Genomic DNA, 26,461 nt, shown 5'->3' with positions numbered 1-26,461 from the left:
ATGGATCAGAGTTCTTTATCTCTTCCAGGTTTTGGTCGGAAGGATGTAGTTGAATATTTACTTCAAAGTGGTGCCAATGTCCACGCACGAGATGATGGAGGCCTTATTCCTCTTCACAACGCTTGCTCTTTTGGTCATGCCGAAGTTGTCAATCTTCTCTTGCGGCATGGTGCAGATCCTAATGCTCGGGATAATTGGAATTACACTCCCCTTCATGAAGCTGCCATTAAGGGCAAGACAGATGTCTGCATTGGTAATTTTCTCCCACTCTTCCTGTGACTGACTCATTTCTTTTCACTGTGAAAAATCAAGAACCGTTTAAAGACCTGTTTTACTCTCTGAAGCTATGGCTGGTATAAGGACTAAAACGAAAAATCTTTCATAAACTTAAATCCATATGCCAGTTTCATAAGAAACAAGTTTTTAGATCTGTTTTTGATAATTTCCTAAGTATAAAGATTCACATTGACATCACGGGGAAAGAGCTTTGGAGTGATGTGGTGGAGCTAGATTCTTTTCTACTTCATCCTAGACTCTTAGGCTGCCTTCTGCTGCTACTCACAGTGCAATGGAAAGAACAAAACTAATTTTAATTATGGATTCATTCTGTCTCTATGTGTAGCAGCCGTGTTAAATTAGCTAAAGATAGGAGCTAAACCTCAATTATATTGACCACTTGTTTTGCTGACACAGTTCTTAAGGGGTAGGAAGGGGTAGAAAGTTAGATATGTGTTCAAGAAACTAATTTTTTGATTGGGTGGTTTGCTCCCATTTACTTTATTAAGGAGCGCATCTGGAGAGATGTATATACAACATCGCCTGTTTGGCCCCAACGTCAGTGCAAGATGCATGGCCTGCTACTGCTGTGTACAGTTTAGGGCATAGTCACTTGTGCATTTGAGGCAGCATGCTCTGGAGCTGATGGGAAGCAGCTACTGTTTTTTGTGGTGTGTCAGTCACAGTCTTTCAACTGAGATTGCCTCCTGCCAGTCTGCGGTTGCTCCATTTCTGCTCTGCTTTTTTCTCATGAAATGAGTCCAGGTCCAGTTTCAACAGTTAAACTGTTCACAGCTGACATTAAGGAATTCTGACATGAAAAATTTGAGAGGGGAAGTTAGGATCAGTAACTGGATGTTTCTTTTGTTGCTTACGGCTTACAGTAATGATACATCTCATAAGCCTTGTCTTGCAGAATTGTTTTCTCATGGAAAACTTTGGCATTTTGTAGTACTGCTGCAGCATGGTGCTGAACCAACCATCCGGAACACAGATGGAAGAACAGCTTTGGATTTAGCAGACCCGTCTGCAAAAGCAGTGCTGACTGGTAAGTGATAATCTTTAGATTACGTTATGACTCATAACAGTCGAATGAATGTAATGCAGTATTTTGGGTATTTTCTTTCTGATATTACTTTAACTTCTCTCTGTTGTATAATTCTAAATAGAAATTCCCATAGGGCCTTCATCATCTCAGTCACAGGATGTGTTCTGAATAAATAGTTTATTGTGTTAGTTTGGTAATGGACTCTGAAATTTTTAGCACTTATGTTCTCTAAAATTTTGGAAGAGGAGGATAAGTAGGGAACTTCACGTATATAGATACTTATTTAACAGCTAAAGAAACTCCCTTTTGTCTTCCAGGTGAATACAAGAAAGATGAACTCTTAGAAAGTGCCAGGTATGCATGTTTGGAAGATATCTGGAATTTAATTATATTTTCAGAATTGTCTTACGATTTGTATGTAATGAATATATATATATATTGGCTTCTGAGCTGGCATTCCATCTAGATGCTAAGCTTTGACTCTTATCTGTGAATAAAGCTACAAAAATAATGATATAAATGCATTTTTGCTTTCCCTTTAATGCTGACAATACAGAAATGAATGCGTTACTTCAGAACAGATCCGCTGAACATTGTAGCAAGGAAAAATATAAAACCATAATAAGCTACTAAAAACTGGAATAAAAAGAATTCTGCCCATTTCATATCTTGTTTTTCAGGAGTGGAAACGAAGAAAAGATGATGTCTCTTCTTACACCATTAAATGTTAACTGTCACGCAAGTGATGGCAGAAAGGTATTTTTGTTTAAAACCTGATTTAAAATTAGTTCACTCTTACATGTTTCACAGTTATTGTTTGACCAGATTTTAAGAATGTTAAACATAGAATCTATCTATTTTCTTTAATATATGTGGGGAAATAAGATTGTACCTCTCTAGCAGCTAGCTGGTTTTGTTTGTTTGTTTAACCTTAAAAGGACTATGTAGGTATTTCCATCTAGGAGCAATAAACAAACACCTTTTCAGTTGGAACTTCTGTCTGACCTTCATATCTGCAGTGATAAAGAAGGGAGGCCTTTTCATAGATTCTTGTCCCTATCGTGAAGAGATGTACGCAGGCCCCTTATTTGCCATACACCCTGGGCAAGTCATTGCTGCTGTTTCAGGAACAAGCTATTCATCTCTACAAGTATTGGTAAAGAACTATGTGAAAGAATGTTCAAAATCTCCATTCTAAAAGTACTGATAGTCTCCTGGGTTCAGCCCCTAGCCTACCAAAGGTTCAGATTATTGAGTATCAAATTTTGGCATCCTCGTTGTTCTCATTAGGTATGTGTACTCATTCACTTAAGTTTTGTTCGAATGAGCTTCCCTGTTTAAGGCTTTGTGGTAAGATACTGGGATCTCCAAAATACCTATGCATCTCTATTTTCTCACCTTCTAGTTACGAGACTCATTCTCCAGGAACTATATAAACCCAGTTCAGTTGATGCATTTGTAAATGAAGAGGATAAGATTTCTCTTCACTAATTTGTAGCTCTGCCCTTGGTGCTGCTGATGGGTATGCTTGAGTGGGTTTGCTAGAAAAGATCATAGAGCAGCTATCTGACTGCTCTGTGGAGGGTGAGAATTTAGAAGAGAAGGTTAAGTTTCCCCCACACCCCACTAACTTACTGCACTCACAGTTGTGGATAACAATCTCTGTTGATAATTTCTAAACTTAATCTATTAATTGGCAGGGGAGACCTCTTTATAATTTAGCAGTCATTGTTTCTAATGGCCGTCTATTTCACCTTTCACAAGGGACATAGTTTGTCCCAGCAAAGTATTTATAGTTATAGTAGGCTAAAAGACAAAAATGGACTGCAGGACTCAAAAATCCTTTAGGAGGGCCTTCGTTGCCAGAATGTGTTAGTGATGGAATAAATTCAGGATTTGTGTTTATGATGACTGTGACAGTAGTCAGTAAACAGTGAACATAGTTATCAAATGTCTGGTTCAAGCACTCTGGTTTTCTGTAATGTTGCAAGTATTTTAAGGACTTCAGTAACTAGTACTGTTAACAAGTTTTGAAAAAAAATCAACCCTTGATTTTGTGTTACTGATTACTTCTACATTCTGTCATTTCAGTCTACTCCTTTACATTTAGCAGCTGGGTATAATCGTGTAAAAATAGTACAGCTCTTACTGCAACATGGGGCTGACGTACATGCTAAGGATAAAGGGTAGGTTCATTTTTCCTTTGTTCAGAATAAACAGAATTTGTTAAAAATCGAGAAGTAAAGAATAGTAATACTATATTAACCATGAAGAATTTCTAACTTGAGACCATTATGCCATCTTTAAGCTTTCTGTTACGACAGAAATGCAACGTGTACAGGCTTCAGACTTGTGAATGAGTAGAATCCAAATTGAGCTGACCATAGAACATGCTGCCTTTTAGGTATCACTAGCCAAATTATTCTCTCTTGTTTAATAAAATGCGTTCATACACCACTGTGAAGTCAGCAAATATTTTGATGATTGAATCAGTCTTAATTTTCTTTCTACTTTTAAGCTTCTGCACTTCTTTTTGCAAGGAATGTGATAAAAATTGAAGATCTGTTTCCCAGAGGTTTTATTTGGACTACATTTTCAAGCATTTGGTTGTTATGTCCGGAAATGTAGTGAAATATAGACATGCTAAGTTTATTTAGTTACATAAAATATAATGATAAACCTATTTTTAATATGTGTATTTACGTATGTTAAAGATTGTGGAAAACAAACTCTTATTCCTTCTTTTTCCTAGGATCACTTCACAGCTACATAAATAGCTGCCCGATCAGACAGCTTTAATTGTCTCCTTGGGGTGGAAATTCGCTTTTGGCAATTTCTCCCTTGCTCCTAAGACCACTGGGTTTGAGAGAGTATGAAGCTGGCTTTAAAACCTCTGTAGCTCTGCTGTTACTGTAGAATATTGTACAGTTACTTAAACATTAGCCAATAAGACTTCTTTAGTTTCCAAGGGAGAAGATAATCTTACAGCAGTGTTCTTGTGAAAAAGGAAGTAATTACTGTCACTCCTGAAAATCCCCTGCAGATAGTTCTTCCTGCTTAGGGTTCTGAGTCTGAGCGGAACCATTTCATTTGCAGTAAGACGGTACAATTAATTTCTCATCTTCTGAAAAATACTGATGGGATTTTCTGGGTTCTTCCTCAGCTTCTTATTTCCCCTCAACTTCATTTGAACATCTCTAATGATATTTTTGTAAAATGTTCAAGGTGCAATGTAGTACCGTTTGCAATGTTATAGATGCATTTGGAATTGAAATATGCCTACTAAGATAATCATCCTCCCCCTTTCTCCCCTATATAGAGATTTGGTGCCACTTCACAATGCTTGTTCCTATGGTCATTATGAAGTAACAGAGCTTCTAGTAAAGGTTGGTCTTTGAAGAGATTCAATTGCGTATTATTAAATAAGAACAGTTTATGATAGATTAATGCAAGTTGCATTTTTTTATTTATTTTGTACTTAAATTTACAAAACTTAAAGTATGATAGATTGCTTTTGCTCTACATGTTAGTTAGTGATTGTTAAGCCGGAGCTACAGAATCTTCTGCTTGCAAAGAAGCTTTTTCCTTATAAATGTGCTTTCTGTTTTTAATTCCCTCTGCTCCAAAGTTGAATGTTTTTGTACCACCAAGTAAGTACTTCTTATCTCAACCTTCCCACCCTCACCAAAAACAACCCACAAAAACTGAGCAATGTTGTGAGTTTGACAATAGAAAAATCTTTCAGAAGTCAGAAAGATGTCAGATTCTTTGAAAAGAATACTGGTAAAGATCGTAAATGTTTTAAAATTAAAAAGTAATCAGTCTCTTGAGGGAATGAACTTTACAACATCAGTTCTGGCTCTGAATTGTAGCCTTCAACCAAAGAAAGAAAAATGTGTCAATTTTCCTAATGTAAGTGAACTCTCAGAACTGAAGTGGCTTATCTGGATTATGTTAATCTTGAAAATAAAGTATGATGCACATAAAACTAGTGGCTCAAAGATGTGGCCTGCAAAAATCTGAGAGTGTTGTCCACCAAGGGACTTGTGAACTCTGCCCATTCTCAGCTGCTACAGCAAATCATGATCATTATAACAGCTGGGGGTGTTCTTTTAGATAACTCTAGATGTTTGGATGCTCAGGGATGTCTCAGGCCCCACTAATTCCATGTGTCTTTATATTTGTTTAGCAAAAATTAAGTAAAAAATCATTGCAATGAGCATATACTGTAGTAAGTATGAATAGTCAAGATTTATTTTTTTTTTTACTTCAGAGGCCAGTTGTAAAGTGAAGCTTTACAGTTGTGGTACTAGACAAAAAAAAAACCCTCTTTGCCTAGACACTAATGTGTGTCTTAACTGTTAAGCTCGAGTTGTATTCCCTGTTGGATTTCTGCTCCAGTGAATCTTGGATTATATTTTGCAAAGCACTACAGCTTTAACAGGAGCAATGGGAAAGAGCGTGTCCTATCAGACTTGCTTACAGACAGAACTCAAGGTGCATACAGAATGTTACTGGAGAAGAATTACACAGATATTAATCATCCAAGAGTATTACTTGCAGGACCTCGTACTTAAATGTTTTGAATTGAAGTCACCTTTGAGCGCCTATCTCCTTCTAGATATCTTGGCATTCATATCTTGGGGGTATTCACAGAACATGTATTTATCTTAGTGCAACTGCTCACTCTAGACTTTTTCTAGAGCAACAAGAAACAGGAACTTGTTCAAAGGTGATTTGGAGTATATGAATTAGGCTCTTTCTCCAATTTGACCTGTAGCAGAGCTGCTCTCCTTTTAGAGATACTAGAGAAAGCCTGAAGAGACTAGCCTACCCTCGGCTTCTTTGAATGTACCTGTGAGACACTAGAGGATTAAAAACTGCAATGTGCTGAAATGTTGTGTTATATTGAAAATGAATGTCTGAAGAATGTCTTGGATACAGTTTGCGTACAAGCACTGATTTTTATTTTAACAGTCTACTGCATTGAAACTAATGACAGAAGTCTTTTTCTAATGATCCGGTTTTGATACTGCATCTTTTTTACCCCTTTCCCTTTCAAGCATGGAGCATGTGTGAATGCAATGGATCTGTGGCAATTCACCCCTCTGCATGAAGCAGCTTCTAAGAACAGGGTGGAAGTATGTTCTCTTTTGTTAAGTTACGGTGCTGACCCAACACTGTTGAACTGTCACAACAAAAGCACCATTGATTTGGCTCCAACACCCCAATTAAAAGAACGATTAGCATGTGAGTATAAAGTGTGATCAGTTCTACAGTTATGGATTGTAATGTGTACGTAGGTTCCCTAGACAGTGACCTGCCAGAAATCAGATTTGGAAAACGCTTACACTTTCCAAGCAATTGTGCAATGTTGGACAGTACATTTCACTGTTTATAATTTGAGATTGCTAGATTTTCTGAATGTGGGCATTTAAAATAATTTTATTGTCAGTTTTATAGTCATGTGGTTGTGATGGGTTTTGTAGCTTTTCTTCCCTGAATACGCGCTTTCCCTCATGACCTTGTCAGTACACTTTCATTTTCCATACTTGCTCCTGTCATTGCATCAAGACTGTTGAAATATTCATTTTTATTCCACTGTGTTTTGTTTGAAGGAACAAAAAAGCATAACTGTTTAGAATGCTGAATATGTTTGAGTATGCCACAATCGCTGAAAGTTCAAAGAAATTGATGTAAAGCATTGATTTTTGTCCAGTAAACTTGAGGAGCTGAAAAGAATGCCCTCAAATTCTGTCCTTGAGTGGTCAAACAATAACTTTCTGGGATACATACAAAAATTACCAGTAAATACTACATTAGACTTCATGTTAGCATCTGGAAATGGCTTTCCAAAGACAGGTCAGAAGTAGAGATTTATATATGCTTGAATTGGTACACATGCGAAGAGTGGAACCTAGAACAGTGGTGAGTGAAATAGATCTTGTTCAGCTAGTTTGGATGTCTCTGGCTTTGGTTTAGAAAAAAAGCACATTCCTGTAGTGTTTTGACTTAGCTAACAAGTTCTGTCAAGTGATATAAAAGCTTAAGTCTGAGTTGGAAATGTCTGGACCATGGTCTGCTGAATAAAACGAATATTTTTATCTAACTGAAAGAAACAATCCTCTTGATCCTTCTCGAGTTAAGGAGCATAACCTTCTGGTATGTATGTATTTCTTTTTAAAGATGAATTCAAAGGTCACTCACTGCTACAGGCTGCGAGAGAATCAGATGTAGCTCGTATAAAGAAACATCTTTCTTTGGAGACAGTGAACTTCAAGCATCCTCAAACACATGAGACAGCATTGGTAATATCTCAGGATTTGTTAATTATTTTGCATATATTGTGGCTGACTTAGACTAGGTAATAGTTTAGAACTAAAAATGTTGGTGTCAAACAGTGTAATTCAGACCAACCTGGAATATCCAGTGTCTAGTTAAACAAATAACATTGATTAATATTTTGTTCTTAAGGTTAATGTTAAGACTAATCCTAATTGCCTGTTTAATTTAGGTTGTCTAAATGACTGTGTTTCTGTAGAATAGTTTCGTTTTAAGCAACCGCAAGCTACGTATGTTAGCTTTGTTTATAAAGCTTGAAGGTTTCCAGCAATTATTGGAGAGGGAGCTCTGGAAAATACCAGAGTAAATCCAAAAGCCCATGTGGAATCTCCTGAATTAATAAGCTTCTACATGTTTGGGTTTTTTTTTCTGTTGACTTTGCACACAACCAGCTCTTAACTGCCAGTTGATCAGCAAGCAGTAAAACCTGTATATTGCTAGCTAGTTGTTAATGCTTACAATTTTTAATGTTCTCAGCACTGTGCTGCTGCGTCTCCATATCCTAAGAGAAAACAAGTATGTGAATTGCTGCTGAGGAAAGGTGCCAACATCAATGAAAAAACAAAAGAGTAAGTGGTTACAAATGAATACTCCTAAGTGTTTGTTTAGAAAATTTTGCAAAATACATTTTGAATTATTCTTTTTTTTTTTTAAAGCTTCTTGACTCCTCTGCATGTGGCATCAGAAAAGGCTCATAATGATGTTGTTGAAGTAGTTGTGAAACATGAAGCTAAGGTATGAGTTACTATTCATGCTTTTTTTTGTTGAGGTTTGCCTACTATATAGGTTTTTATAGCATGAGAATGGACAGCTGAATAGACAGACTTTTCTAAAATAATTCATTTTGGAAGGTTGTAGATTTATACACTTAAGACATAGGCCGTCAATCCATCGGTACAGTCCTGTACATTGAGGTATCATCATTGTTTTGGTCCTATTTTATATAGTTCTTCTCACTGTTAACTGAAAGCTCGTAGAGTGTCTTATTTGGTGCTTCATTGTCCAGCAGTAGTAATGAAATGCTTAAGGAAGAAAAAAATAGGGGATATATATGAACAACAAGAAGCTAGACTGAACTGTAAAGCAGGTAGACTTTACGTGATGCGTGCAGTAAAAATTACAGCGAAGGCAAAATGTTAAATCATAACACAGTCCACAAAAAGAAAAAGTGGAAAGGGGATGCTCTCTATAATGCATCCTCCAAAACTAGGAGTTGAATCTCGCTCATGTAAATTTGATTACAGCCTGACTGCTGTGAAGTTTCCAAAGCAATGATCAAAAACAGAGGAACAGTAGGGAATACAGATAACCTTTGGGTGCAGAGTTTTAAATTGTTAAATACACTTTGACTGAAACACATAGAAAGTCCTCAAGCTGAAAGACCACAATAAGCCAATGCAGGTAAAAGCTGTTCTACATATTGGCACTGAAGATTTGTGCTGCCATGAGCAAAATAATGGCCTACTTCTGTATGTGGTAAAATTGCTGTAACTGTTTGTTTACGCTGGATTATTCACATGCCTCTAAAAGGGGGCTGTTCTTCCTCAGTAAATGTAGTTATAACTTTATGAACTGCTTTTGTTTAAATTTTATCTTTTGAAATGTCATGACCTTTGGAAATATGCTGAATACATTCTTTTAATTAAGGTAAGAAGAATACTGGCGAAACTCTCCCAGTCAGCAATGAAAACAGCTTTAATATTAAGTTTGGTGGTATTTCTTGTCTGTGTTATTTTTAGGTTAATGCATTAGATAATCTTGGCCAGACCTCTCTTCATAGAGCAGCACATTGTGGTCATCTTCAGACGTGCAGGTTGCTGCTGAGTTCTGGATGCGATCCTTCCATTGTGTCTCTGCAGGGCTTTACAGCCTTACAAATGGGGACTGAAAGTGTGCAACAGCTACTACAAGGTACAACTGACTTATTCAGGATCCACTTCTGAAGTAATGTGGTGCTTCATTTTACTTGCCATTTCAGGTGCTGTCAAGAAATAATAGTGAACACAAGCGCAAAAAAAAAAACAACAACAAAACTTTCTACAAAAGACAGTACTGGGTTGTGCAGTTCTTATTCCATAACCACATCCACAGGGAGAGTGCCTGCTCTAGGTGTAGTTAACAATATCATTTACTCTCTAGTATTCAGCTACACAGATTGTCAGAGATGCTCAGAATGTTTCATGGTATAGCCACCTGGAATCACTTTGGAAAAATCCTGATGTAGGAAGGGGAGAATCTTGTAAGTAGAAAATGAGTTTCAAAAACAAAAAATGGCTGCTTTGCATTTGTGAGCACAGGCAACAGGGTACATCGATTTTCAAGAGTAAGGTTTGGACATTATACACATAGGTAAGCTTCTTGGTACAGTCTAATTTTTAAACTGAGATAAGAATGTTTAGTTGGTTCCACAGTACTTCAAAATGGATAGGAAGCGTGTTGCTAAAGGCAACTTTGGAAAACTGTTAGAGCTAATAGCTACAGTCGTAGAGAGTAAGAAAAGGCAAAACTTGTCTATAATTGGTTAACTTTTTTTTAAGGGAAATCCTTGAAATACTCAAATGATTTTCTGTCTTAACAAATTCCTTCAAATACATACACTTACCTGTCATGCAACCTCATTTATTTTGCAGAAGGTATCCCATTAGGTAATTCCGATGCAGATCGACAGTTGCTGGAGGCTGCAAAGGCTGGAGATGTGGATACTGTAAAAGTAAGCTTAAACCTGTCCTAAAAATAAGAGGGAATTATATCCCAAACTATAATTTCTGAAAGCAAGCAATGGAACAGCCCTTCACTGACTGCTTTAGAGTTGTGACCCCTGTCCTTAAAACCTTTGTATTGCACAAATATTACAGATGACAAAAAGTAATGTTCACCACCTCCAGAAGTTTGTCTTATATAAAAAGCGTAAATAAGAAGTCACAGGTGTGGATTTGGAAGGAGGGAGTATTTAATTATTTTTTTCTTGGGACACAATCTGTGAAAAATAGAGGTTTTATGTAAAAATAAATGAAGAAATAAACTTTCTTTTAATGAAAACAATTTTTCAAAATTAGATGTGTATAACAACATTTTATGACTAAATTAGAAGTGTGCCAATACTATATATAGTGATGTATGTTTTCTTTTGGGGATTTCACAGAAACTATGTACAGTTCAAAGTGTGAACTGCAGAGATATTGAAGGACGTCAGTCTACACCGCTTCATTTTGCAGCTGGATATAATAGGGTATCCGTTGTCGAATATCTTCTTCAGCATGGAGCTGATGTGCATGCAAAAGATAAGGGGTAAATACTCAAATGTATATTTTCTTGGCAATTGTAACTGCTGATATCTGTCAGCTCTTGAATATTGCTAGCTGATAAGCATCCCATCTTGCTTCAGACATTCAATTTTTTTATTTTCATGGAAAGTTCTGTTAGAATGAAGCTGTTCAGAATATCCACAAAAGCATTTTGCAGTACTTGAGACTAGAGCGTCAAGAATTTCTCTGGCCCTGTGTTTTTACTTCTCTTCAGTGCCACTGCTGATTGCGTTTTTACCACTTTGGCAGTAGATATTCCTACTATATTAGACGATTGTGGAAAATTTAGAAAAAGAAATGTTTTTGTTATGGTTTGATTGTTGAAGGTGCACTGTGTTTTAAGTTTATATCACTTTGTGAAAAAGCACCCAATTTTTAAAGACAATTTTTCTCCTTTTTTTTTAATTGTTTCCAGAGGACTCGTCCCTTTACATAATGCTTGTTCATATGGTCACTATGAAGTTGCAGAACTGCTGGTTAAACATGGTGCAGTTGTCAATGTAGCTGACTTGTGGAAATTCACTCCCTTGCATGAAGCTGCAGCAAAAGGAAAATATGAGATTTGCAAACTCCTGTTACAGGTATTACATATGCTGGAGAGAGGTTACTTTCTTTTCTTTCTTGTTCAGTCTGAAATGTGATTGGACTTCTTTGAGAAATTGATTTGTGTTTTGTGGTTTCTAAATGACTGTAGTTAACTCTATGTTTTCAGTAAAAGGGATACTATTAGCAACTATTTTGTCCTTTCTCACACAGTAAATGTAAAAGGCTCTCTCTAAAGGATCCGAATATGTGTCAGAATATTTGCTCAATAAGGCATAAGAAGCCTAAGATGTAATGTGTTTATTCTACTTACATACTTACCACCTGTTTTTGATGCGCACAGCATGGAGCTGACCCTACAAAGAAAAACAGAGATGGAAATACTCCTCTAGACCTTGTTAAAGATGGTGATACTGATATTCAAGACCTACTTAGAGGAGATGCAGCTCTACTAGATGCTGCGAAGAAAGGTTGTTTGGCCCGAGTAAAAAAGCTGTGTTCACCTGACAATGTCAACTGTCGGGACACGCAAGGACGGCATTCAACACCACTACATTTAGCAGGTCAGTGTTTTAATTAACGGGTTTGATCAGAGTTATTAGTTGCTGTGGCTGAACTTTCTATGTCTAAGCAAGTTTAAAGTGTAGACTCAAGCTAGAGGATTCCATATTTTCTCTTTAAAAAAAAAATACTATTTTATGTATATTAATCTTATGTTCCTCTTCTAAACTGTTTAACTCTAATGACTTTAATTTCCTATTCTCTCTAGCCAAAGAGGCTCTTTTATTGTTTATTGGCAGAGGTTTTTAAAACCAAATACTCTTAAATAGGGTGAAGCTGTCTTCACTAATAGATAATACACTGTCTTCACTGGCGTTGACATCTTAACTTTCAAGTAATTTAAGTGAATTATTACTTCTCTGCAACCTGTTGAGGATGTTTTTTTAATATGTTCTGTTTATTCTGTCCTTTTGCAACCTTCCAGCTGGTTACAACAATTTGGAGGTTGCAGAGTACCTGTTACAGCATGGAGCGGATGTGAATGCACAGGATAAAGGAGGTTTGATTCCTCTGCATAATGCGGCATCTTACGGGGTAAATACCTCAAACTTTCTGAGGCTTTATTTATTTAAAAAAAAAAAAAACTAAACAAGTAAAAGTGATACGTTTCACTGACAGCATTGTGAGCCAATACTCTCTAGAAAGCTTTTGCCATTGAGTTGTAATGTAATCTTATTTGTAAAATGCAAAAAAAAAATAATTCAATCATAGTCAGCTCATTGTATAGGTGAAGACTCTTCTGAATTTGTAAAATCATGGTTGGCGTTTACAGAATTGAGTTTTCTGAACATGAATACTTAAAAAGCCAGCAGCCAGTCAAATCTTATCAGCAAGCTCTCATTTTCACTTATTTGGTTGGTGTTGAGACACTGATCGTTTTTGTGGACTTCCTGGATCTTTGTGGTGGATCAAGTCTTTAATCAAAACAGTTGGAGTACTTTCCAAACTGGAAGTTCAAATTCAGGCTTTTTTCCTTCAGATTCCCCTGGATTTGGGATTCTGTTGTAGTCTGTCCTTTTTTCACGAGAGAAGAAACCTTAACTTTTTACCGGTATGTTATAGGTGAGGAAGAAAACACCTTGGTTTAATACTTTTTTTTTTAATCATAATTAGAAAGTAAATGTATCCTAAGAAAATTCAGAATGAGGATTACAGAGAACTATCAGTAATAGTTCCGAGTTAGTTTAATGTGCTGTGGTACCTTGGAATTTAACAGGTGTTTTTATTTTACAGCATGTTGATGTAGCAGCTTTACTTATAAAGTATAACGCATGTGTGAATGCTACGGACAAATGGGCTTTCACACCTCTGCATGAAGCGGCCCAGAAAGGAAGGACGCAGCTTTGTGCCTTGTTACTGGCACATGGAGCTGATCCTACTCTGAAAAACCAAGAAGGACAAACGCCATTGGACCTGGTTACTGTAAGTGATGGGGCTGTTTTTGGGAAATCTGTACTTACCTGCCATTTGTCGCAGCTCATTTAAAAACTGTCCTTAAAAAAAAAAAACAAAACAGTAATACGGCAACTTCTGCAAAATTTAAAATACTGTGGTTTCTCTGGTATTTATATGTGCCTGGTAAGGAAAGTCAGTAAAGCCTTTATAAACCTTCTTTAAATATTTTATTGCTCAAGACTTGTTATTTCAAGATGGAGTGAGGGAGGGGGTGGAAACCACAACAACAAAAGGAATTCATGCTTACAATTTGATGCTTTTATAATTCGGTACTTATAGTTTGACTAATACAAAAATTGTGGCAATAAAATGTAAGCAAACTTTGTAGCAACATAAATTTAGGAAACTATCTGGCTGTTAAGTTTTTGAGTGGTTTTTTTCTAAGTATTATAATACAATTCAAAGCTACACTAACTGTTTCGTTTCATAAATTCTGGTTGCCAGTAGAAGCTTTTGTTCCTTTTTCCTAGAAAATGAATTCTGTTTAACTGTCCCTAAAGTTTTTTAGAAATATTGAAGTCTCTACTTTTTATCTTATTACCGTTTTTATTTATAAACATTTTACAGTTTAGTGTATGCTGTTGGCACAAAAGGCCATTTGTAAACTGCATTGTAAAATGCATATTTTTCCAATATGCATTTGTTTATTTTGCAGTATACTTAAGAAGTCTGGAATAATGATAATGCATTCCAGGAAAAAACATTGTGTAAAAGTGTTTTAATAAATTGTTTTCTGCTATTCAGGCAGATGATGTCAGCGCATTATTGACAGCGGCAATGCCTCCTTCCGCCTTACCGACTTGCTACAAACCTCAGGTTATAAGTGTGTCTCAGTCTACAGGTTCTACAGCTGATTCCCTGTCTTCTGTTCCATCCAGTCCATCCAGTCTGTCTGCTGCAAGTAGTCTTGACAACTTATCTGGTAGTTTTTCTGAACTTCCTTCTGTTGTTGGTACAAACAGTGCAGAGGGAGCTACTGTTCTGGAGAAAAAAGAAGGTGAGGCTTTCTCCATATATGGCTTTTCTACCATATAGTAAAAAGAATATACAAGTGTGAAGTTTCCCACACATGCACACAGTTACTCTGATGTATGCAGTATCCTTATTCCTTATGATGTCATTAACGAGGAACAGAAGTCTGAAAGTCTTGTAGTATAAGATTTTAGTACTTTCCCCTTACAGAATCTTTAAAATGTTCCTTTTTTTGCTGTACAGAACCAAAATGGTGAATTGTGTTTTAAAAGAGAAGTCAGATGAAATTTGACTCCATACCAAGCAGTTACTTTACTACAAACTTTATCTAGTTTCTAAGAGGCTATTCTTAGATCAGATATCCTGAAAAGGTTACTTCTATAACGTTTTAGTTCTCAAAATATTTTCTGTTTGAACATGCATTGCTGGTAGCTAGTTAGTTGCTTATTTCACAAAGACTGCTCTTGGGGGGGCTGGAAGTCTTAGAGTACTAGGGTAGATTAAGTAATAGTTGCCACCGGTTAGTGACAGAGATATTTTTATTCCCCATCTTCAGAAGACCAGGGATTTCTGTCTCTCTTGTTATTGTCACAGACAGTGTGAGATGTGTATGCTTTATTTTACAATACATGTATGAAAGTTCATTGAGTTTTTCTTCTTACCCAGTTTCAGGTGTAGATTTTAGCATAAATCAGTTTGTGCGGAACCTTGGCCTTGAACATCTAATTGACATATTTGAGAGAGAACAGGTAAGTAGTTATATTTATTTCCAGATACTCAGCTAGAAAGCAAGGGAATAAATACTGACTGTTTAGAATAATATAATGAGACAGATTTAAAATGGGTGAATGTCAGAATAAGTGGAATGTAGGAAAGGAGTGTAACTGTGGATTTTTTAATTTATATGTAATATAAATATATATTAAAATATATGTGTATATAAAAAACTGGGAGCAATAATGTCCATATCAGTTTGAGAGTGTAGGCATGTTTTCTTTCAGCAGTATAATTGGTGGAGTAAATAAGTAGTCAGTATTGATTAGTAATTTCTGGTTTTGTTTCTATTGGCTTGACCACATCTAGAAAATTGTATTTCTCAATTAGAAACATGATCCTTGCAGGCAATACAAGTTACATGATTGTAGTTTGTAGTATATTTATTTAAAGACAAAAGTTTGGAGAAAACCGTTGAGTAGAAGTAAAGTACAAGGATAATACACTGAAGTCTCCAATGTTCATGTTCTTTTCACACTTGCTTTTTATCTCAACTATTGTGAGGTGTATTTTCACTGTCATTGGCAGCTGTTCTAGTCTGTTTATGCTGTTGTACAAAAAAATGGTGTTGCTTTCATTATAGATAACGCTGGATGTATTGGTTGAAATGGGACACAAAGAATTGAAGGAAATTGGAATTAATGCTTATGGCCATAGACATAAAATCATTAAAGGAGTGGAAAGACTCATTTCTGGACAGCAAGGTATATACTTGTTTCAAATTATTATGCAACACTGCCTTCATAGAATCCATTTTTATAAGTGCTTTAGATTATTCCAAATTGTATCTCATTAAAAAGAATTTATAATAAAACTTGTCCTAGAAAATGGCACTTCAAATTAAAAGAATGTCTTCTGACTTGCAACATAAGCCCTTTTATTTGTGCTGTGAATTACTGTGAATCTTGCCTTTCAGTTCCTTAATAACTTTTTTTTCCTTCGTGATCACTGTTTTGCGTTTACTTGGGTAAAGTGTAGATCTAGTGGAAAATGATTGTAAGGTTTTTGAGGTAGGGAGTATTTATCTTAATTGGAGCACTCTGGAGAGCAGAGCACATTCTCTGTTGATGGGTTAGGGCCTGTTATGTACTGTTCCACTGGGTTCTGCAAAAGAATACTGTGTTTGCTCTCTTAGAAAGCCAGCTGAAATTCTTATATATACTTTTCTTTAAAAATACAGTTAGTGTGCTTCCAGTGAACCAAAATTAATATAATTGCTTTGTTTAACAGCTTCAGCTTGTATTGAAGTTTATGCTAAAGCCTCTTTATTTGTGCAGCACTGTTGATACCAGCACAATCCTGGGAATAGTACGCTTCATTTAACTATGGCTGCATAAGAGACAAAAAAAACCCCAAACTTTTTCCTCCTTGTCTCACTGAAACATCACTTACTGTTGTTTTGCAGTGTTTCATAGAAATGGAACAAATTAGTTAGAATTGGTAGGATTTTCTTCCCTCTTGAGACACCATCTGTGAATTCTCATTCTAAAATCTGCACTCCATAGCAATGAGAGTCACTATCCCAAGCTCTAAATTATTTTTTTGCTCCTTAAAACAGTATAAACCAACCCTTAAGATAATCCTTTTCCTAGCAATGAAGTATTTAAGCGAATCTTCATAATTTTCTCTTAATTGTCAGATGGTTTTTGTCAGATTCATTGAGTATTTTGGATAGAAGCTACGTTTAAGGTGTCATTTCAGCCTCACGTCCTGTTTGAGTTCTAAGTTTACGCAACCAGTAATCATATACCGGTTTTGCCTTCCAAGTAGGACTGATGTATTTTTGAACACATGTATATTTGTACATATTTCAATAGTCTGTATATAGACAGAATGTCAAACATCTAAATCCTTCACCACCCCCATTCTTTCTAGACTCTTGCTGTCTTGCCATAAAAGGCCTGGCATTTTCATTTCTAACATTAACCACAGGCATAAGTACTTAAACTGAATATTTCAACAGCTCTTAATTTCTTTCTGTGGTGTGTTTTTGGGGCAGGGAGGATTGTTGTCATTTGGTTTTGTCCATTTTCTGTATCTTGCCCTTGTGCTCTTGCACTCAGGTATGTTTGTGTTGGTATTTTGGCATCTCTTCCTGAACACAGTATAGCCATTATTTTGAGGTTAGTAGGGCTTTTGTGGAAGAGCTTTATTTTGGTGCTTTCTTGCCAGAGTTTCTTGCTCCTGAACACTCTATTCCCATTGCACACTGCTGACATGAGGCTCCTGACTGTGGATGAGTCTGTAATTTCCCTTTTCCCCACATTATTCCTTTGTAGAGAGATTATGACAGACCCAACATCTAACTCCGGTCACCTGCTAGTTGTCTGGGAAGGCTATGGGAAAAAAGACACCTGATAACACACTGTCTTGTATTCTTATGTCCAATAATTACATTGCCATTACTTGCCAGTTGTGATTGAAGTCTGTATGTAAATTGACAATGGATTCTGCGCGAAATTCCAATTTTTTTGGGGGCATATTTGGAATGATAGAGAAGTATCCTTTAAGCATTCAGTATCAGGCTAAGGCCTTTTACGTTCGCAGACTATCTTAGTTCTTTTGTCAGCTCTTTCTGCATGATCCATGGGAAAAATATTCCTACTGAATTAACACTCCAAGTCATTTCTCTTGTTCATGATGCCATTGCCATCAGTAGTCATGGACTCTGTAGAGGGACAGGTTGCTCACTGTTTCACTGCCTAGAGTTGAAATGAACTCTTAAGTAAGCGACTGCTTACATGTAGTTTCCCTGTCATGTATGTTAACATACTGAGCTAAACACAGACAAATGCGTTACTGTGTCTAAAATGTTTATTCTTGTTGAGAGAATGCTCAATATCCACACATCAATGAAAATGACTGCCACTGATCTGCATCCAGACCCAGCTGCTGTGCTTCTGATGGCATTTATAATGTATGCATACTAACGTATGGGTAGAGGTTATAAACAGAGGTGCTGAAAAAGTTCATTTGAAACTACTGAAATTATTTGAGGGATCGCACTTTGACATCTGCAAAAATGTATGTGGCTGATGGAAGGCAATTAAAGTCATTGGTAATCTCTGCCTTCCTTAGCAGATAACCTCTTCATCTTGTAAACTGAGTTTTGAGAAAATGGTCCCTCTAAAAAGAAAAATCTCTTACTGGTTATCATTCCAAATCAGCAGTCTTAAAGCAGTTTCTGAAACTGTTGTTGTGTTTTGTTATATTCACAGGACTTAACCCATACCTGACTCTAAATACTTCTGGAAGCGGAACTATTCTCATAGATCTTTCCACTGAAGATAAGGAATTTCAATCAGTAGAAGAGGAGGTGTGCCTTTCTTTGTAGTCTCTCAGTATTTTTGTTATTTCTACTAAAGGCGTAGATAAAGAAGTATTGATAGACAATTTAACAGTGCAGTAAACATCTCTTAAGCCTAAGAAAAACTTGCATAAGGATACTTCAGATTTCCAACTTCGACTGCACCACTTATAATCTGTGCTCATCATGTCCGTAATTTTTTTCTTACTTACGTTATTATTGCTTGTAGTATTTTTAAAACCTCTACTGTACAGAAAAGCTCTTTGATATAACATACAAATTCTATGCTACTGATTTGCCTGTCTGTTATACACAGTTTTAAGTCACTTCCTTCCAAAGTGTCATAATGATACAGGACAATATTCTGAAGAAACAATATTTTAAATAGATTAGTAACAAACTTTTTCAATTTGAAAACTAGACTATGGACTATTCAAGATACATTTTTTAAAAAAATGATTAAACCTGTTCATGTGCATCCACAAAATCTGGCATTACTTAACAGTCATTGCCTAAAAATTTCTTGTATAGTTTTTTTTTTTTAAGACAGAACTAGTTCTTTTGATTATTTGACTGTGTGAAGGATATGTTTCGAATGTGTTCTGAAACAAAGTGATCCTTCTTAAAATTCTCTATTTTCAGATGCAGAGTACTGTCCGAGAGCACAGAGATGGAGGACATGCTGGCGGAGTCTTCAATAGATACAACATCTTAAAGGTAGCTGTTGCATTTTTATAGTCAATGGTTACACCTTTAGAGTTTTGGCTGAAAAGAAAACGTCCATAAAATGTTCTACATTTGTTTGTTGAATTCCATAATGTGATAAGATCTGCCGCTCTGAGACATGCACAGGAAAAAGATCATCTTCTAGGGAAATTCAAAGAATAATATTATATGAAAAAACTGCTTATGGGTTAATAGTCATTAAGAAATTTTATGAGAAATTGACGTAGAAGGACCTAACAGAAAATTGCAGAATGTTTGAAGAAAAAGACAGAAGGTTTCTGTTGAGGGAATGGCAGGGGAAAAAAACCAGCAAGAAGTGAAAGCAAAAATCTTGAAGCATGGAAGTAAGGGTACCTATTTTGGCTTGATTTAATGCCAGAGAAGCTTAAAACATCAGGCAGTAGACAACCTTGCTTTAAATAATTTAGTGGAATTTTGGTTTGCATTCATATTTTTTTCTCCCCTGAAGAAATGGTCATTTTCATTAAAATGATAGAGATTTTGATTTGCAAGTAAGTACTGCTAAGTTTTATTGTGAACTGATGTTACAGTTTCCCCAGTAGAATTGATATGCTATATCTACACACATAAAGCTTTGCCAATGTCCAGCATACCTCTGCAGAGAGTACATAATTTACTTTTAGAAGTGTTCTAGAAGTCTTCATGGAAGACACTTCTTAATTTGCTAGATGATCTTTTAACTAGTGGTTTGGCTTGATGCCATGTTTGGAGTGATACTCAAGTATAACTGTGACTAAGCCTGCTAAATTTAAATTAAGAAGGATTGCTCAACAGATGTTTAAAATGAATTGATTCTTAATTAAGCATATAATTATGATGTACTTAAGTTACGCTACAACAATCAACTTCTCCAGGATAAGTTAGAGAATTTGTGTTTCACTGAGTTCTAAGGAAAGTATTCTTGTTTAAGTGGCAGTGCAAGTGTACTGTGGTATAGCTGCTATAGGTTAAACATCTGTCAAGTAAAGCAAACAGAATTTTTCAGTTTCAGGGCAGAACTTACATTTTGACTGTTTCAGATTCAGAAAGTGTGCAACAAAAAACTATGGGAAAGGTACACTCACAGGAGGAAAGAGGTCTCTGAAGAGAATCATAACCATGCTAATGAAAGGATGCTGTTTCATGGTGAGATACTGAAATGCACCTTATGAACTCGTTTCACTGTCAACACTCTTTATTGGAGGGTTTCTACTGGCTCAAACAAAGTAAATTTTCTCAATGGAAATAGGTTCGAGGTTTTGCGTGAGTTTTATATGAACAAGTGTTTGTATATGTCACAATGGGGACATACAATGCACTGCATCGTTCTTTTTTTTTTATTTGCATCTCCTTGTCTCTCCCTAAAGGAGACTTCAAGTTCTGAGTGAAAACATTTCAGCAATTATGAATGGAGATTAAGGGGTGTGCCTCCTCCTTGGTTAAGTTACTAATTCTGTTTTATCGGCTGTATGACCAAAATGATTAAGGGTCAAACTTTATTCTGCTATGGGTTGTTTTGGGGTGGGATTTTTTTGTTTTCTTGTTTTTGTAATTGATAAGTTCGTTCTTGTTCATCGTTCCAGAAAAGATCGCTTATAATTAGCAAATTAAAGCCAATTGGAAGCTCTGCTGTGCACATATATGTAGTTTGTCCTGATGAGCAAATTAAGCAAGTTCATGGTACATCCTCACAATGAAAGCTACGTAGTTCCCAACATAATACATTACTGTTGGAAGCAGCAGTAACAAAATAATTAACTGCTTGCCCAAACCTGTAGATATCTAAATCCTGTCTTTTGACTGTGGTCTGTACCCCTGTAAGAGGAAACGGCCTCTTAATGGAATGACCTGTCTTTAAAGGAAAGGCTTTTCAATTAGTGAGATAATAACAAAATTATCCCTGGAACAAAACAATTAATGCCTTATGAGTGTGGTTTGTTGGGGTTTTTTTTTTTTTTTTGAGTCTTTAGTTTATATAATTTTTTTCAAGCATTAACATATGTCTTTAACCACGTATGCCACTTGCAGAAGATGACGAGCAATTGTCTTAAGTTTTTCTCATTCTCATCTGGAATGTTTTTCTGCTTCATACACGGTTTTATCATCTTTAGGCTGGAGGATAAGGCTTTTGGACTATTTTCACTATAATTCCCAACATAGCTCTGAAATGCCATGTTCTCTTAGAACAGCTTTTCTCTGAAGGTGCTTTCATATTTATATATACTGTTAACGAAAATCCTTACTAAAAAACCTGCACTTTTTGTGAAAGTTAATGGATATCAAGTGTCTTGAGATGCAGAATCCAACCATTTTGAACAGATTATTCTTTAAGGCTAAATTTTATGACCATTGCAAGTAAATAAATATTGGTTTACGTTTATTGCTTTTTAAATGCAATCTACTTAGTATTAGGAATAAGATGGGATTTGTGTAGCAATGCATTCAATGAATCTTGGTTAGAATGAAGCTCTGCCAAAGGGAGTGGAGATTCATAGAGCTTTCTCTTGCAGCAAGAGTTGTCTCAGATATTATCCTTTGTAAATCTTTGTTAAAAATGTCCACTTACCAGCTACTGTCATTTGTATAATACCTCTAGCAAATCGGCTGTGTAAATCTGAGGTCAGAATTTCTGGAGATTGATTTCCTTGTATGTGTAGAAAAACTGTACAAAAAAAAAGTTGGGAATGGATGATTGAATTGTGACACATACAAAAATCTGTATACTCTATTTTCACTATTTTACTTCCTTTCTCTTAGGCTCCCCATTTGTGAATGCAATCATTCACAAAGGCTTTGATGAGAGACATGCCTATATAGGCGGCATGTTTGGAGCTGGGATTTATTTTGCTGAAAATTCTTCCAAAAGCAATCAATATGTGTATGGAATTGGAGGTGGCACTGGATGTCCAATTCACAAAGACAGATCTTGTTACGTTTGCCACAGGTAAGTCATTCAAAAGAATGCCTTTGTATATTGCGTTATAGACCATCAAGTCAGCAGAGTCCCTCTCTGAAGAAAGATTTGCTTGGTAACCAAACCTCAGCACACTCTATATTCTGGGCCTAATAGAGACTTTCAGAAAACTTTGATGTTTAAGTCTTAAAGAACCTAACCAAACCTTTGCCCTTAACTTACTGTAAAAATCAGACCTAGGTAGCCAGGGAGTGAAGAGTATCTGCTAGGTGCTTGTGTGAAAGATGCAGCAATATGAGGGTTTAGTCCATTGCCTGTTATAGAGAAAGAAGAAATTCAGTGATATTCAGATGCTGTATTTCTTTGAGGAAGATGTACTTTGTAACAGTCAGCCCCCACATCACTGCTGCTTCACACACTAAAATATAGATGTGGATTTGTGGACTCTTTACCACTAATTGAGTTGTTAAATCCACTTTTCTGCAGAGCACCTGTTATGTCTTACTGACGCTATCAGTTCATGAAATTAATTGTGGTAGTGGCCATTGTTTCAACCAGGGGAATATTAGTGTGTTTGTGTGCATGCTGCTTTGCGTTGGTATCATAGGGATAAGGTCATTCTTCCAGTTTCCTTCCTTGAGTCTCAGCCCCTTTTCATATTGCTTACTCTTTTCTGGCACTCTCAAATAAAGAGAATAATCTTCTAGAGTTACAGAGGATGTCAGAGTCTTTTCATGCTTTCTAAAGTTTTTTGAATAAGTTTTTCTTAATTTGTCTTGTGTGAAGAGTTAGAAAAGCAAAAGTTTTGGCTGAGCAAAATGGTACATAACATTGCTCTACAAAAATGCTGAGATTCCATTGCCATTGCAGTAGTACATATGTAAAGAAATAAGTACCCTTGTTCTGTCTTTTTATAATGAAAACAACATAACATACTGACAGATGCTAGTAGGAGGTATTTTGTGTTGACCTAGAGTTTGCACTTGGCCTTGATACTGATTTGGCTGTTAGGTACAAATCTAGTCTTAGAACACAAGTGAATTATGTTGTTAGTATGACTGATGGGGGGGCACCCTCAGAAAACTTCTTAAAAAAAACAAAAAAAAAAAATTAGGAAAAAAAAACACAAAAAGGAAATGAAAATGTTTGAGTACATTGTTAAGCATACTGTCTCCAGTCATTAAGATAAACACTTTTCGATGTTACTACCAACCCTTTCCTCAGGCTAAAGAGCTTTTCCAAAGGGAGCACAATTCAAAAGAGAACTTCAGAATTTTGTGAACTACAAAGAGTGACTCAAGTGGCTTTAAAGTTCCACTGTTCTGCTCAAGTAAAAGTTTCAAATTATGAAGATAGTCTTTCTGGAGCTTCACAAGCATTTTGTATTCATGGTCCTTTTTCCCTTTTAACACAGGCAATTGCTGTTTTGTCGTGTAACACTGGGCAAGTCTTTCCTGCAGTTCAGTGCTATGAAAATGGCTCATTCTCCCCCAGGACATCATTCAGTTACTGGGCGACCCAGTGTAAATGGATTGGCATTGGCAGAATATGTCATTTACAGAGGGGAGCAGGTAAATAGCTTTTTGGTTTGGTTTTTCAGATTCGGGGGGGGGGGTTTAAGGCATGTAATATGTTGGGTTTTTTCTTACTTTTGAGGTGCTAGGACTTGCTTTTGTCTTAAAACAAACTCCAGCTGCAGTTGCAGGTGAAAGGATCCGTGTTTCCTGAATGCTCCAGGCATTTTATCTTTGACATTTTGCCTTTTTTTTTCTTTGGCATAAATACTTTTTTCCCCTCTCTCTAGTAAACATTCTGAATTTATCCAGAAAATGAAATCATAATAAAGAATGTGTGTGTCACTCTTTCAGGCTTATCCAGAATACTTGATTACTTACCAGATTATGAAACCTGAAGCCACCACTGAAGCTTAAGACAAATTACTTGTGGGAAACCATCAGACTTTGGATGCAAAGATACCAATGGCTGCCATCCTGTTAATTACGACGAGTTGTTGAAAAACTTTCATCCACAGGTGGTGTGGTAGCAAATGTGAACAAAATATACCTTTTTTTACTTGATAAAGCTTTAATAATGTACAGTATGTTTTTCTAAAATTTCAGACGTCCTCTTTTTCAGCACTTTAACAGATACCATTCCAGGCATAAACTGGGGTTTGGCTGTACTAAACGATAAACAAAAATTAACTTGAAACAATGGTTTTATATAATACTGCATTGAAATTTAGCAGAAATTATAATGCTCTATACAGGAACTCATTTTACTAATATTGTGTTCTTTAAAACACTGCATTTACACTGAAAATGTTTTCATTTGTAAAACTGTAAATAAGAGCTTTTGTACTAGCCTGGTATTTATTTACATTGGTTTGTAATATAAGTGTTTTAGAACTGCAACCTTGTACAAAATGTTTTTTCCAGATGTTGGTTTGTTCATCTGTGTTTTCTCATGCACGATAGATTTGAAAAGCCAATTTTTTTCAGGGTTTATCACTTATTTGTGAGGGAGAAAGCAAATTTTATCTGAAGAGGTTTAGAAATATTCAACTTTAGATTGAATACACAAATTTTTGTTCTGTATTTTTATTTATGAAATATACATTCCTGAGAATGATGGTCTATGAAAATAGAATATTCCAGCTGAATACTAAAGGGTTTTTCCACCTACTTCCTAGACTTGCATATTTTATTTCTGTAAAATGTCTTCTGAAGTTTTTTATTTAACTGTAGGTATAGTTAACCTGTATCCTCACTTCAGGGCTTTGTAGACCTTGCAAGTTACAGTTCTAGTAAATTATTTTCTTTGTAGTTGGAAAATTAACCTCAAGGAGGTCTTTCTTGAGTTCCTCTTGCTTACATTTAAGCCAGGAAGTTAGATAGTTTATTCCTAATACAAGGGCAAACAACTTGGCCTTTTTTGTATGCTTATTTTGGTAAATTAATCTACCTGTTGGTGCCCTCAGGATCTGAGCATTGTGAGGTGGAAATGTTAAAAACCATCCTGTCATCTCTTGTGTTTCTTTCATGTTAACGTTCAAGCTGTAGTTGAAGCAGGTGCGTAGAAGTGTGTTTTTCTGCAGTGCGTTTGGCTGAGTGGAACTGGTCGGGGTTCAAGGTTCTGCTCCCTGTGCTCGGCCGGCTGGGCGAGGAGCGTGTAAGCGGGGCGAGCAGCTCCTCCATGGCAGCAGCTGCCTTCGGTAGCCCTGGTAAGACCGCTTGGGTGGAGGAAGAGTACAAAAGGTACAACCCCCTGTTCAAGTCTCATTCGGGGTTACTGAACGCACCGATCAGTTCAGTCAGCCCTGTCGTAGCTCTATTGTGTATTCTGCTTCTCTTCCATCTGCAGTTCTTACCTACATATTTCAAAAATATGTAAATACAAATTATAGTTCATTTGGGGTTAAAGTGGTTAGGAGTATATTTTAGTTGTTTCATATTTCTGCATACAGGACACTGTCCCAGAAGACAATTTGTTTGCAGGGCATGTTATCATACCATGGTTTTAAATGTAGTAACTGGTCAAGATAATGAAATCGTCTTGCTGATGTGGTGGTTATGTGATTATGCTCTATGTACAAATGTATTGAACCTTACCCAGTTACATGGGGAATCTGAATAATAAGATTGCATAACTCTTGCAGAAAGTAATATTGGCTATGAATAAAAAAGGCTTTGATTTTTAGGTACTTTCTCCCAGCATGTTGCCTGTTCCTTCGGTATAGTAATGCTGGAATTGGTGTTCATGCAAAACCTGTTAAGTATGTTTAAAACTTTTTTGTTATTGCTAAAATGCTTCATTCTCTATGAATGATCGCTTAATGTCTTGTAAAATATTGTGGTATGATAGCATTTTAAGTGGTACCACAATGTTGGTTTTGTCTGTTTGGGGATTTTTTGAGCTGTTTTTTGCATGACATACCTTGCACTCTGAAGATGGAAGCTGTAATGATTTGATAATACTGACTATTGAGGTGAACCTTTAATCTCTTGTGCAATTAGTTCTGCTTTACTCATCTTGAAGTGTCTTTACATGTGCTGTATAACATTCCATATCCATTTAACACTAAATAAATTTAATTCACTGGTTTTCTGGTAGCATGGGAGTAATTACAGTTGTAGTATGTCAACCCATTGTTTCAAATGTAAGCATGCACAATACTATAACAAACTACATCATTAGAGGGGAAATTAAGTGCGTTAAATAGAAAAGTTGTTAATGTG

At 36.1% G+C, this 26,461-nt stretch overlaps 1 protein-coding gene across 1 annotated transcript; it reads left to right on the top strand.

Annotated features, from left to right (window-relative positions):
- TNKS2 (tankyrase, TRF1-interacting ankyrin-related ADP-ribose polymerase 2) lies at positions 1 to 26,461 on the top strand. The gene is made up of 26 exons (XM_009320480.1): positions 1 to 253; positions 1,229 to 1,324; positions 1,642 to 1,678; positions 2,005 to 2,080; positions 3,416 to 3,510; positions 4,644 to 4,710; positions 6,388 to 6,574; positions 7,511 to 7,632; positions 8,144 to 8,235; positions 8,323 to 8,401; positions 9,406 to 9,577; positions 10,297 to 10,376; positions 10,809 to 10,954; positions 11,387 to 11,552; positions 11,858 to 12,077; positions 12,500 to 12,609; positions 13,309 to 13,497; positions 14,275 to 14,527; positions 15,169 to 15,251; positions 15,860 to 15,980; positions 18,495 to 18,592; positions 19,226 to 19,300; positions 20,350 to 20,455; positions 22,067 to 22,253; positions 23,638 to 23,794; positions 24,092 to 26,461. The coding sequence occupies exons 1-26, from the start codon at positions 1 to 3 to the stop codon at positions 24,152 to 24,154; spliced, it is 3,330 nt and encodes a 1,109-aa protein (XP_009318755.1). The 3' UTR covers positions 24,155 to 26,461.

This window comes from Pygoscelis adeliae, unplaced genomic scaffold (assembly GCF_000699105.1).
Source record: "Pygoscelis adeliae isolate BGI_AS28 unplaced genomic scaffold, ASM69910v1 Scaffold190, whole genome shotgun sequence".
In the NCBI taxonomy this organism is placed as follows: domain Eukaryota; kingdom Metazoa; phylum Chordata; class Aves; order Sphenisciformes; family Spheniscidae; genus Pygoscelis; species Pygoscelis adeliae.
This window is presented reverse-complemented; position numbering and strand designations above follow the sequence as displayed.

What these genes read in the sequence shown, in the direction of transcription:
- TNKS2 (XM_009320480.1), top strand. Translation starts at nt 1, where the DNA reads ATGGATCAGAGTTCTTTATCTCTTCCAGGTTTTGGTCGGAAGGATGTA. An exon ending in ATCAATGAAAAAACAAAAGA is followed by an intron (nt 8,236 to 8,322) that starts GTAAGTGGTTAC and finishes TTTTTTTTAAAG; the next exon opens with CTTCTTGACTCCTCTGCATG. An exon ending in CGCCATTGGACCTGGTTACT is followed by an intron (nt 13,498 to 14,274) that starts GTAAGTGATGGG and finishes TCTGCTATTCAG; the next exon opens with GCAGATGATGTCAGCGCATT.